This window comes from Lynx canadensis, chromosome B2 (assembly GCF_007474595.2).
Source record: "Lynx canadensis isolate LIC74 chromosome B2, mLynCan4.pri.v2, whole genome shotgun sequence".
Taxonomy (NCBI): Eukaryota; Metazoa; Chordata; class Mammalia; order Carnivora; family Felidae; genus Lynx; species Lynx canadensis.
In genome coordinates, this window is record NC_044307.1 from 142,535,062 (window position 1) to 142,548,857 (window position 13,796).

The 13,796-nt window shown below is 43.0% G+C and overlaps 1 protein-coding gene across 2 annotated transcripts in view; it reads left to right on the top strand.

Moving 5' to 3' along the window:
* ZDHHC14 (zinc finger DHHC-type palmitoyltransferase 14) overlaps nt 1-13,796 on the top strand; it is a 291,719-nt gene that overhangs the window by 213,529 nt on the left and 64,394 nt on the right. For both annotated transcript variants that reach the window (XM_030316681.1, XM_030316682.1), the window contains exon 3: nt 2,749-2,907. In XM_030316681.1, the coding sequence (XP_030172541.1) occupies nt 2,749-2,907 (159 nt within the window). The remainder of the gene's footprint in view (nt 1-2,748; nt 2,908-13,796) is intronic.

The window sequence follows — 13,796 nt, forward strand, 5'->3', positions numbered from 1 at the left end:
TGATTGGATTATTATTTCCATTTTTAAAAATTTTTTTTAAATGTTAAATATTTATTTTTAAACTTAGAGAGAGAGGGAGACACAGAATCTGAAGCAGGCTCCAGGCTCTGAGCTGTCAGCACAGAGCCTGAGGCGGGGCTCGAACTCATGAACTGCAAGATCATGACCTGAGTGAGCCAAAGTTGGACATTTAAATGACTGAGCTACTCAGGAGCCCCTGGGTTATTATTTTTACACATGTATCTGGCTTTCTAGTTTTTCTACGCATGTTTTCAAGAGCCAAATGGATACAGTAGATTTCATGGCTGATATAAGGCTAGTGAAGCACCAAGTCATAATTAATTTAGGCACCCAGTTGGCACAATCTCTAGAGAGCTGACCTTATCTTTGATGTATTCAAAGCAAGTTATTTTTACCCTGATGGCTAGGGAAGTACATAGCCATGTCCTCTCTTTGTTTTCTCCTTATTACAGAATCCATTGAGAGGTTTGATAGGGCAGCCACCGGGGTGCCAGGACAGTGGGGCACATGCCAAGAGAGGGTATCCTGCTTGGCAAGGCCACCCAGGGTCCCTGGGATGGCTCCGTGGCTGTGTAATTATTATTCTAAGTAGAAGAGTTGTCCTCAGCAAAGAGGTAAAGCGGAAGGCTGCTCCTTAGTCTTCCCATTTCCCTGCCCTCTACACCGCCTTGTCTGCCTCAGGTGTTCTTGAACTCTCTGTCCTTTCCTTCTAGAACCTGCTTGTAGAACTTTAATTTTCCATGAATAGAAAATGGCTGATAACCACTCACAATGCTCCCTCTCTACCACTTGGGTTGGTATTTTTACAAATACCAAACTTAGGCCAAAGGGCAAGGGGCAGATTTTCAGGCCTCCGTTCTCCTGTTAAAGAAGATTGGGGTGAAGGGTGAAGGGCCCCTGAAATCATGACGCGTGAGTGGTGGATTCTGTCGGAGCACGGAGGCAGGAAGAAAGTGCACTTCTGCAGATATCACCATACCTCAGTAGTTTCTTCGACCCGATGCCAGACTGTACCCCCACCAATGAAATCAGCCTCCCTGAGGGCAGGACTGAAATATCAGGAGTTTTGGAAGCTCTTCCTGTAACTCCTATCCAGGCTGTTTGTGGGGGCCCCGTGGGTGTTGGGACTCATACCATTTGGGAAATGTATCACATGTTGCAACTATTGCAAAATAGTGTGACCTTTCAGTGTGTGTGAAGTAAAATACAGCTACCTTTAAAGTTACCAGCTCTGTTTCGAGACCACCATGAAGTTTCCCAAGATTTCCTCCAGCCCCTAGGGTCTGCTCTAGCTGTTTATCTGCTGCAGAGTCTCTTGGCGAAGCCCTTAGATAGTCTTGCTACTCTCCATCCCCCCATGGCCTCCTGTGCTGGGCTGCACAGGCAGCTGCCCCCAATTCTTCCTGACAGGGCTCACAGGGCTGTGAGGGGCCTAGAGGAGAATAAAACTGGATGTTTCATCTTCCTGTAGAGAAGGGGTTCTCAACCCTGCAGCACTTTACAATCACCCCAGGGGCTCGATTCTGATTTAATGGGTCTGTGGCAGGGTCCATCCATTAGGGGAATTTAGAAAGCTCCTTGGGTGGTTCTAATGTGAACTCAGAGACAAGAACCAGATTTGTAAGATAAAATGAAACTTTAAAAAAAAATACAGGGGCGCCTGAATGGCTCAGTCGTTAAGCGTCCGACTTCGGCTCAGGTCATGTTCTCACCCCGTTCGAGCTCTGGGCTGATAGCTCAGGGAGTTCGAGCCCCGAGTCGGGCTCTGGGCTGACAGCTCAGATTCTGTGTCTCCCTCTGTCTTCCCCTCCGCTGCTTGCACTCTGTCTCTTGCATTGTCTCAAAAATAAGTAAACATTAAAAAATTTTTTTTAATTAAAAAAATATATATTTGTATTTTTTTTCAACGTTTAAAAAACTGGTTCTAGAAGATAATGAAAGATGCTGGTCAGACAATAAACAAAATATAGAGATTAATTTTTAAATATACATTTAAATATATCTATTTTGAATATATATATATTTTTTAATATATGTATGTGTGAGTGTGTGTGTATATATATATATATATATATACACTCACACACACACATATATATACATATGTATTATATATTCCCCTCACCCAATACCTGGTATTTTTGAGGAGGCCAATGTGCAAGGTGGGAGATTCTTAAGCTGGATTTGGAATGTACCATCAGAGAAGGATCTTGATGTCAGTATCCCCCACTGTGTTAATTAGGGCAGCACTAGCTGCTGTAACAAAACCCAGACCTTCAGAAATTTAACACTGGGAATTTGGTGTAGCAGTATGTAGCAGTATGGAGGGTGAAGAGATCAGAGAGGCAGCCGTCCTCTGCACATTCAAGGTCCCCAATTTTTGGCTCCCCAGCGGCCCTGCGGGGAGAGGAAAGAATGGGCGGGTCTCCGCGGGGAGGGACCCATTGGCTGGGCCTGGCCATGTGTGCTCGAACCTCATTGGCCAGAACTCAGTCACGTGGCCGCTGCCTGTGTGAACTATTTTGGGCAGCCTCAGCCCTGGCAAGGAGCTGGAAGGCGGTGGGACGGCAGGTCCTCTTGGGTGTCTGGCGTCGGGTGCCTCCCAGAAAGGCCAGGTGTGGCTGCTGCCCTTAGAAGTGCAGACTCCAGGCCTCCTAGGGGTGGGAGCCTGCAGCCGATAAGTGATTATATTAAGGGCTTGCACTCTTTTTCTTCTTTTGTCCACAGATATCGCAAACGGCACCAGTTCAGGGGGGTACCGCCCACCTCCCAGAACCAAAGAAGTCATCATCAATGGCCAGACTGTGAAACTTAAATATTGTTTCACCTGCAAGATTTTCCGGCCCCCTCGTGCCTCTCATTGTAGCCTTTGCGATAACTGCGTAGGTGAGTAGAAGCAGAGATTGCCTCTGTTCCACCTCTCGGGCAAGTGGTAAAATGTCTGTAGCTGACGTGGGAGGCTGATTTCCCTGGTGTAGACTGTGCTAAAGAGAGTCAGCATGGGTGTCTCTTTAATCCTCCGAAACTGAACAACTCAATAATAGTTAATATTTCAAGTGCCTCCCACCACGGATCCCATTCACCAAGCCCAGTGTTCCCAAGTCTCTGTTTTTTCTTCTTACCTCCTCCAGCACCCCCGCTGTCGGTGCAGCTCCCTGGGCCGTCTCCTGCAGGTGCACACACCCCAGAGTGGGGGTTCTTTGTTCCCTGGAGCTGCCGGATCAGCAGGCACTAGAAATGATTTTACCCCCAAGTCCCTCCGTTGCCCAAAGGGCTGGCTGCACATGGAGCCCGAGGTGCTTAGTGATGTTCTTCTGAGTCCTCAGAGGGGCAATGAGCTGGGGAACTGGAGGCATTTGAAGCCTCAGGAGAGAAAAAGAGGCAGAGGCCAGAAGACTTCCAGGCCTAAGTTAGGATCGTCGCTCTTCTGGGAGACCACCAAGGCCTTCGCCGTCTGTCCACTGGCTTTCTCCAGGACGGACTGGAGAAACAGGCGGAGGGAATGTGTAGCACAGAGGTCATCAGTGGTGATATGTGGCTCTACTGCTCCACCAGATCCACCCCAGCACAAGATTTTACAACGGCCGTGGGTCCCAGCCCCTTGGGATTAGTCGGCAGTCACTTCCTGTCACTTCGGATGGAGAGCTGCTTGGCACACCCACACACCGTCTTCTGTCCTGGGCCGGAGCTTCTTAGAGATGAAGTTGGCAAGGAGGTGGTAGAAGTCCCAAGTCACAGGAAGGGTGATCACACAAAGGCTCTGCCCACGGGGAAAGACCCTCATTTCTCCAGCCCCATAGCCTGCCTCTAACAAAACGACCAAGGGTAATTCTGGGCTTTAGGCACAGGAATCCTCTGTTAGCTCAGAACAGACCTGTTTCCCCTCAGCATCATCGATGGCCAACACTCATTCTGAGTCTGTTGGAATTTGTAGTCTCAATTCTTGAGGAAAATGCAGGCTTATAATGTACTTCTGCTGTGCAAAGCTGTTTTCCTTTTGTCTGAAATTCACTTTATCCTAACTTTAAAAATCTGCACTTTGGTGGAAAGTCCATGTTTTCCCCATCAGGCCTTGTCTTGGTTTTATTAACTTAGATGAGTTACTTTTAGCCTTTGCTCTCCCAGCAGAACAGAATGGAATTTCGTTCAGTCTTCTCCCATTTTGCAAGTAGCTCGAGTTAAGAGCTGTTAATCTGGCACTGGATGGCCTGGGTACAAATGTTAGTTTCGTGTCTACTTAAACTCTCTATCCCCGGTTTTCTCATCTATACAACGGGTTGATAAGAGTAACTACTAAATGAGATGGTTGAGGGATTAAATGAATCAATATAAGGAAAACACTTAGAATAGTAGCTAGTGTACAGGTTCCATAATTATCGCTGCTATTCTGTTATTACTTCTGCCCCCTTGCTATTTTTGATTGGCTTTCTCTGGATAATTTCTTGATCTACTGTGGCCCTCTGTGGGGGTGATGACCAAAACTACACCTGGTCGTCTATGTAGGGGCACACCAGTGTTCCTACAAAGACACATGACAACCGTTGTTAGTTTTCTGATCTGCTTCCTGGTGACGTCAGCCATCCCGTGCGCATCTTGAGGACACTTTTAAGCCAGAGCATTGCGATGGCTTGAATATCTGCAGGCAATAATCTGTAAGGATTCTCAGGACCCTTTCTTGGGTCATAATTTTGATATTGCATGATGGAATGTGATATGATGGAATAGTATATAGCATACACTTTTCACATAAGCTCTTCTGTTAACTTTGCTTGCCTTCTCCTGGAGGTCCAGTGACTTATTCCACTAGGCATTTCTAGGTAGGGGGTTGTTATCTGCAAAGCCATAGAGTTTACTGGGCACCTCCTTCTCATTATCATTTATAAAAATGTTTACCCATTTCCAAACATCTGACTGTTCATTTATTCATTTGTACCATTTGGTCCCAATCTTCTGTTTCCTCTCTCTAGGCTAGACTCCTAATCGTGGTAAGACTTCCTCCCAGCTCCTAGTGCTTTAAAATTCTCTTTGGATTATTGTAAAACACTTTCTAAAAGTTCATAGAATTGTCTTAGTCATTTCCTCCAACACCCATAGGTGTTCATACATGTCCCTTAAAGAACCTGATGAATTAGATGTAAAATCCCCTTACCAAAAGTATATATCAACCTCAGTTAATGGTGTACTTCTCGCAGAGTATAACTTTAAGGTAGTACAATGCCTTATAGAAACCAACAGCTGAGAAAATAAGAGCTGTCAGTCTTTAATACCTAGGAGCCCTTCTGCAGCTTTTTTTAAAATCTTATTTATTTATATATATATATTTGGAGAGAGACAGAGAGAGAGGCTGCAAGCAAGGGCGGGGCAGAGAGAAAGGGGGAGAGAGAATCCAAAGTGAGCTTTGCACTGACAAGGAGCTGAAACTCATGAACTGTGACATCATGACCTGAGCCGAAATCAGGAGTCAGACACTTAACCAACTGAGCCACCCAGGCGCCCCATGAAACCTTTCTGATAAATCCAAGTAACAGTAGCAGTCCAGCACTCCACAATAAGCGTGGTGGGGTCCTATAATCGGGAGGCACAGAACAGCAGAGGGAAAAGAGAGGAAAGGGGAAGGTTTGGGAGTGGGCTCAAGACGGGGGAAACCGGCCAACGTCTGCCTCTCAGCATCATTTGATGGCCCTGGGGCTGGAGTTTGGCACACCCTGATCAGGGTCCCACTGTGCAAATGACAGGTGAGATAAGTAGCATATTTGACTTAAAATAAAGCTACTCGCAGCCCTCCTGGAACAACCACACAGTGATTCACACCTACGTAGCTTCGGTTTTCCGGTTCATTGTGCTACATTTGGGCCTTTGGTGTGACCCATTAGCAGACAGTAAATTGGACTTCCTTCTGCATTTGGGAAAATAGAGTGGAAAGCAAACGTCTCCAACTGAGAAGTGTAATTGCAGAGTGTGCCACGATTTTATTTTTAGATAGAAAGTTTTTGTTGAAAGAATTCTACTTTTTGCAGCCGGGGAGAAAAATACAATGATACGCTGAAAGCCAGAGTTAGCACAGGTGGCTTCCCTTCCCTTGTAATGAGCAGGTTTGGGTTGGTTCTTCCTAGGTGCACAAATAAATGCCACTTTACGCTGGGAGAAGAGAGAGGAAAAAATGGAGTTTCCCAGGCAGTTCAGAAGAATAGTTTTCTTTGTTAAATGTGTTTGAAATGAGAGCAAACTTATAAAGGCTCTGTATTTTTAGTTGAGGACTAATGGAAAGCTTTCGTGGAAAGCAAACTCTGGCGCAAATATAGAATGGGTCAGCGGGGCCTAGTAGTTGGCAACTTGACTCTAACGCGCACAGACTCGGGCCTGGATCCGGGTCCTGTCAGTGGATGATATATATTGGTACGTGAGTAGGTTATCTGACTAACCCCCAACTGTTACCACGTCTATAAAATGGACGACCCTAGTACTTTTCTTTGTAGGTTTCTTTTAAGGATTAAGTGAAGCTGTGCCCAGCAAGGACCCAGTATAGACCTGGTGCACACTGTGGGGGGCTCAGGGCTTGCCATCAATGTTATTGTGGATAACCAGGAAAATGTCATAGTGCTCCCAAAATAACTGCATAGAACAAGGTTCATGGAGGGATAGGAATCACCTTGTTTCCCTGTAATCTGGTTTGATTTATTTGACCTGCAGTCCTAGAAGTGAATATATTCTTTCTCTCTCTCATTTTTGTCTCTGTTTCTGTCTCTTTCTCTCTCAAAACCTTTCCCTGTCTCTCACTAGTTCTCTTTCTCTGTTGCCATTACATTGCTTCTGCATGTACGGAACTGAGTATTTTGGTGTGTTTGTTCAGCCAAGGGATCTTTGAAGTTATAAAATATTAAAAAAAATTTTTTTTCAATGTTTATTTATTTTTGAGAGACAGAGTATGAGTAGGGAAGGGACAGAGAGAGAGGGAGACACAGAATCTGAAACAGGCTCCAGGCTCTGAGCTGTCAGCACAGAGCCCGACGCGGGGCTCGAACCCACGAACTGTGAGATCATGACCTGGGCCGAAGTCGGACGCCCACCCGACTGAGCCCCCAGACGCCCCTAAAATATTTTTAAACGACCAACATCTGGGGCCATGAGGCCACTCCTGCTGTCTCTGATCCTCAGGCTCCCTCAGGTCATTATTAAAGTGAGAGTAACTGCAGGTGCTGGAAAGCCAACTGTATGCCCGGGAAGTCCTCTCAAACTCGCTGTGTACATCCCAGAGCCCCAAGTCAGTCCCACATTTCAGGAAGTCTGTCCTTTGATGGGCTCTGGTCTAGTGTCAGAATTACCAGCAGCTTTCACTGGAATTGGGTATTTTTAATACAACCTAAACCTGTAATTAAAAGGGACTTACTTGAAATTAGTTTAATCACACACTGTGGACTGGGTCGAGTTTGCTAAACGATTAGATGGCACATGCAAGCCTCTGTAAGCCTGCTCTACGTGTGTCTAGCTTTGACCAGGCAGAAGGCAGCTTAACCTGACGCCTAGAGGTGGCCTCTGGAGGCAGCAGCTCCCTGGGTCCCAAACCTGCTGCCCTGTCTGGGCAGGGAGGACCCTCTCTGCATTTGCAGTGACACCTCTGGACGTGCTGTGAGGACAGAGAAGACGGTGCGTGAAGCCCTCAGGATGTGTTGGCCCCTGGGGAGCTCTCAGGAGGGCCAGCCTCTTTCCTCATACGGGGGATGACCTTGTCCCATCTTGCTCGGTCCTTGTGTGTCGGTGCTGGCGTAGGTGGCACAAAGAACCTGCAGAGGCCCCCCCCCCCCCCACAGGGACTTCAGGGACTCCTGCTTTTGGTAGGGCTTTCCCACCATCTTTAAAAATCCTTATAAACTCCCTTTCTCATTTCCCTGTCTCTTTTTTTGCTGTGCTCTTTCTCTCCTGGGGGTACTACACACTCCCCGCCTCAACCCGCGGTGTCTCCCTCCCATCGACCCTTCTGCTTCCTCTGCAGTGTGGTTTTCTGAGCTCAACTGCTGATATTTTGTCTGTTGTGTACACACTGTGTGCATCAGAGCTCAGTCACTGCTTCACAGCTGGCCTCAATATTAAAAGGTTTAGAATATCTGAGATTTGGAATGCAGCTACCTTCTGGTGTGGAGTAGCATTCTGGAATTTCTCTTTGACTATTAGGGTATGGTGAGCACGCTATTAATTTCCCACAGGAAAGGGTATCATTTGAGGGGAATGGAGAGAGAAGGCATTTGTATCTTCCCAAAAACCAAACAAAAAGGGCTTTACAGTAGTCCCCACTCCCCTACAAGTTTCCAATATCTTTGATTTTCAGTCACATTTAATAAGCACCTATGTGTCAGACACTGCTAGTAGCTAGATGCATCAAAATAAAAGTCTTCAAAGATCATTGTTAAGAACAGACCAAGGAGAATTTATTATATTTATTATATTGTAGTATGTATTATATTCATTATATTTTATATATAATAATAAAAGTCATTATATTTATTATATTGCATAAGCCCAAGAGAGTAATTTTACACTGGTAAAGAGCACAACAAACAATTCAGTCATCAACATATATGCACCAAATAACATTGCATCAAAATATATAAAGTAAAAGTTGTTAGAGAAGATGAGGATAATTTGCTACACACATAATGCTAGTGAGAAACATTTGCATACTTCTAGTTTTAATGGTTCAGGTCAGTAAAATATAAGTAAGAAAATAAAGGATATTAATATGTAATTAATATGTGCTGAACTTTGTTTCTACGATGTATACTTAGCTTTTTCTGTGTGTGGAATATTTACAAAAATTAATCATACTAGGCCACAAAAAATTCCTAGCTTTTTAAAAACAGATGTTTGCACAGATCATATTATCTGATGACACAACAGTAAAACTCAAAATCAATCGCAAAGATATAAATACACAAACCTAACCAATTGTGATTTTTTTTTAAAGAGCCTTTTAAACTTCGAATGCAAACCTAAATTCTATGCTACTTAGAATTCTAGGGGGTGCCTGGGTGGCTCACTTGGTTAGGCGACTGACTTCAGCTCAGGTCATGATCTCACAGGGAGTTGGAGCCCCAAGTCGGGCTCTGTGCTGACAGCTCAGAGCCTGGAGCCTGCTTCAGATTCTGTGTCTCCCCCCTCTCTACCCCTCCCCTGCTCAAGCTCTGTCTCTCTGTCTCTCAATATTAAATCAATGTTAAAAAAAAATTTAATTAGAATTCTAAATTTTAAACACACAAAATAGTTACCCTAAGCAGAAAAGGAATTATTTGGAAAGCTATCAGGTAGCTCATAGGAATGAAGGAGAAGCCTGAGAGGCAGGCTCAGAAACCAGGAAGAGTCAGGGAAGGCTGAGTGCAACAGGACGTCACAGGACATGCAAGCACTGCGAGCAGAATGTTTGTTGCGAGTTCTAGCTCCGCTGCTGCTATCAGCTTAAAACTGTGACTCTCTCTATGTGCAAGGACTTTGGGTTCAAAGATCTGGATGGGAGCACCTGGGCCTTTTTCGCTTCCACACCCAAGGAGCTAGCAAGGCAAGAGAGGCTAACTACCCACTTTCAGGTTCTATAAGGGAGTGGGGCCCTGCCCCCCACCTATTTTGGGATCCTCCTCAAAACAGGAAGTTTACTTAGATGGTGGATGGCCAGTGAAACAAAATGTTTTTAAAAGTCTAGTACAAAAAACAAAACTGAAATTAGAAGCAAATAAATGAACATAGTATCCATCTCAAGAAGATAGGGGAAAAAATAGCAAAATAAACTTAAGAAAAACAGGAAGAAAAAAATGAATGGCCTACAAAACAGAAAAATTGATGTGGTACCACTTGTAATTCTTTGGAAAATAAACAACATAAAGATAAACTTCTGGGAAGATAACAAAGTGGAAATAAGAGATTCAAATGAGACAAATATAGGTGAGTTTTTAGTTATTGGAAAATAATTGCATTAGTTTGCATATTAAATAACTTGATGCTGATTGATTTGAAATCTCAGTGGAACATGATTTTATGGGAAATTAGTCAACGAATGAGTGGAAAACTTAGACTGCTAATAATGAAAAACAGAACTTTATTAAAGAGTCGTCCAAAAGAAAAATAAGATAAAAACACAGAGGGAGGCATGCAAACCATAAGAGATTCTTAAATACAGAGAACAAACTGAGGGTTGCTAGAGGGGAGGTAGGTGGGAGGTTGGGTTAAATGGGTGATGGGTATTAAGGAGGGCACTTGGGATGAGCACTGGATGTTACATGTAAGTGATGAATCACTAAATTCAACTCCTGAAACCATTATTACACTATATGTTAACTAACTTGGATTTAAATTTTAAAAATTTTAAATGTATATTTGAAATGAAAAATATTCACATTATATTATTAAATCAAAATGTTGGTTAGATATAAAAAGAAAATCATCCAAAAAAGGTGCTAGAACCAAACAATTTTACTTCCTGTGCTCTGAATAGTGTTTCAGATCTTAGAGCAGCGTGGACAGCCTTTCAGTTCATTTCACCAAGACAGCACAAACCTAACACTAAAATCTGACAAAACATGAAAGAAAGAATATTCCCGTTTATAAATGTATATAAAAGTCAACATGAGAACATAGCAAATTTAATCTACCAGTGTAATAAAAGAATTGATCACTCTGACATAGAAGGGGCATATTCCAAGAATGCAATTTTTTAAATGTTAATAAGTCTATTAGTATATCAATAGGTTAAGGGCCAAAAGGTGTATGATCATGACAATAAATAATAAAAAGAGATTTAATAAAATTTGACACCAGTTTCTAACTCTGAAGCTTGGTGAACCGAGATTGGGAGAACTGGCAGGCAGAATTTGGGCCCCGGTGATCTCCATAGCATTATGGGTATTACTCCCATAGTTATGTCACCTTACATGTCACCTTACATGACAAAGAGATTTTGCAGATGCCATTAAGGTTACTCATTAACTGACTTCAAATAACGGGTATTATCCTGGATTATCCAAGTGGGCCCAGTGTAGTCACAAGAACCCTTAAGAGCAAAAAATAGAGATTCCAAGTAGGAGAAGGCTTCATCCTTCATTGCTGGCTTGAAGATGGAGGGAGCCAAGTGGAAAAGGTGAGAAGGAACGAATCCTGCCAACTGCACTAAGCTGGGAAGGAAGAAGACCCAAGCCCAGTGGCACCTGCACCCCCACCTTTACCTTGATCTTAGCCTGGTGAGACCCTGAGTCAAGCTCCTGACCCACTAGAATTCCAATACACTAAATTTGTGCTGTTTAAGGCCACTGCATTTGCAAGAGATAATCTGCACCCCATGTCCATTGAAATTTGTGCTGTTTAAAGCCACTGCATTTGCAAGAGATAATCTGCACCCCATGTCCATTGCAGCATTATTCACGATAGCCAAGAAATGGAAACAATCTAAGTGCCTGTCCCTGGATGAATGGGTAAAGATGTGGCATAAACAATGGAATAGTATTTATCCGTGAGAAAGTAGGAAATCCTGCCTTTTGCATCAACATGGACGTATCCTGAGGACATTATGCCAAGTGCAATAAGTCAGACAAAGATAAATTGTGTAGGATATCATTTATATGTAGAATCTAGAGAAGTCGTACTCTTAAAAACAGTTTAGGGGGTTGGGGGACCAAGAGAGTTGTTTAAGGTTACAAATAGACAACTAGTAGTAACTAAGTCCTAGAGATCTAATGCACAGTATAGTGAATATAGACAACAGTATTGCGTTATAATAAACTTGCTAAGAAACTAGATCTTAATCCAACCACAAAGAAGAAAGCATAATTATAGGTGACAGTTGAGATGCTGACTATTGCTATGGCAATCCTATTATATAAATGTATCAAGTCAATATGTTGTATGCCTTAAATTTATACAATGTTATATATCAAATATATTTTAATTAAAAATTTTCCCAGGCAGTAAATTTGTTTAAAGCCACTACATTTGTGGTAAATTGCTAGGCATTTATAGAAAACTAGTAAGAATATCCTTTAACATGATTTCAAAGATGAAGAAAGCTCACATTTCCTTTATGGTAAAACACTGGAGTTATTTTACATTAAAATTAGAAACAGATTGAGACGTTCACTATCACTCCTGGCATTTAACGTTTTCCTAGCTTTTTCTGACTGATGCAGTAAGATGAAAAAAATAGATATGAACTATCAAAAACGAGCAGGTAGAATTATCCCTTCATTGTAGAGGACAAGAAAACAAACATTAAAACTAGATTTTTAAATTCAGTAGAGTTATTAGTTACCCAATCAATACATTAAAATAGGTGACCATATATCAGTTAGGAATCACGATAGCAATCAAGATACATTCTCTCCACAGTCTTCTTAATAATTTTAAACAATTTGAGGCAGGGAACAAGATAAAATAATTTAGTTCAATCAAGAGAATAAGCTAGCCATAATAACCAATAACATTTTGGGGAAAGAACAGTGCAAGGAGCCACGTACTATTATTAGATGTCATGAAGTCCGCAGCCACGTACTATTATTAGATGACACTGATCCACAGACCAGTTGCAGAAAGTGAGTCAAGGACCCCTGTATGTGTGCATGTGTGCAGGTATGAATGATTTCTTCATTGTCATTTCTGAATTTTCCAAATCTCCAGTGATCATCAGAATGCACAGTTCTTGTTCAGAAAGCTCTCATAGTCTGGCGAGGAAGGCAGAGATGACCAACACAGGGGAGTCTGGCAAGTGCCATGGGGAGGGGTCTTGAAGAGCCCAGACTTCACAGTGTGATGGGTCCCTATGCCAAGTCATACAGCATTAGCAGGGGTTACTGCAGGAGTTACATACAGCATTGCAGGGGTTACTGCAGGGGCTACATACAGCATTGCAGGAGGGCAGGAGGCCCAGCAGGCTGACAGTGGGACAGAGCCTCGGAAACTTGCAGGAGTGCTTGAAAGTGGTCAAAGAGACCAATCTCCTGAGATTATTGGCAACTGTTTACGACTCATGTGGGGCTGCCTTTGAACTTCTGCAGTGGCCCATGGGCTGGGTTCTTCTGCTCCTCAGGGCTTCCAGCCCCTGTGTCAGTCCGTTTTTTCTCAATGTCTGAAGTTTTATCCTTTCTTTTTCGGTTGAATCAGTAAGTCCTGTAACTAAACTTTAAAACATATCAAACGATCTAATTAATGCTTTTGGATCTAAGCCACCAGTCATGTTTTCACCTTCTCCCATTCATTGACCTCTGGAAAGTTTCTGCATGCCTCTGATCATTGTGTGCCCACCTCTGAATCAAAATGAATAAATACAGTCATGAGATCTTTTAGCTAAAAACAAACTTGGAGGTTTTTGTCTTCATGGATCATCTATTGTAGTGGCCTGAGGGTTTAATGAGTCTTGCAAAATGAAGATAAAGTCCAGGAATGTTACCATCATTGCGATGTAACTCACATGTTGCAGAATTGTGGAGAGAGCCACAATGCAGTTCACGGCTGTGCAGAAGACTGCCATGTGTTCATAAAAAGGTGTATTCATTTAAGAAGTTCAGAGCCAAATTTAGCCACCTCTGAGCAGTGTAAACAACACCTTGGGGCATTTATTTTTGGCACTCACTTATTCCTGGTTTGCTTATAAGCAGCTCAAGTCCTCTTCCGGCAAGAGATGGGGGTTTTAATTAAGTCATTCGTTATCAATGATTCATTGTTATTAGCTTAAGTGACAGATGACGGAATTCCAAGTAACCTTCCTGACTCACTTGACAGTACGATGACGTTCTTTCCTGGAAGCC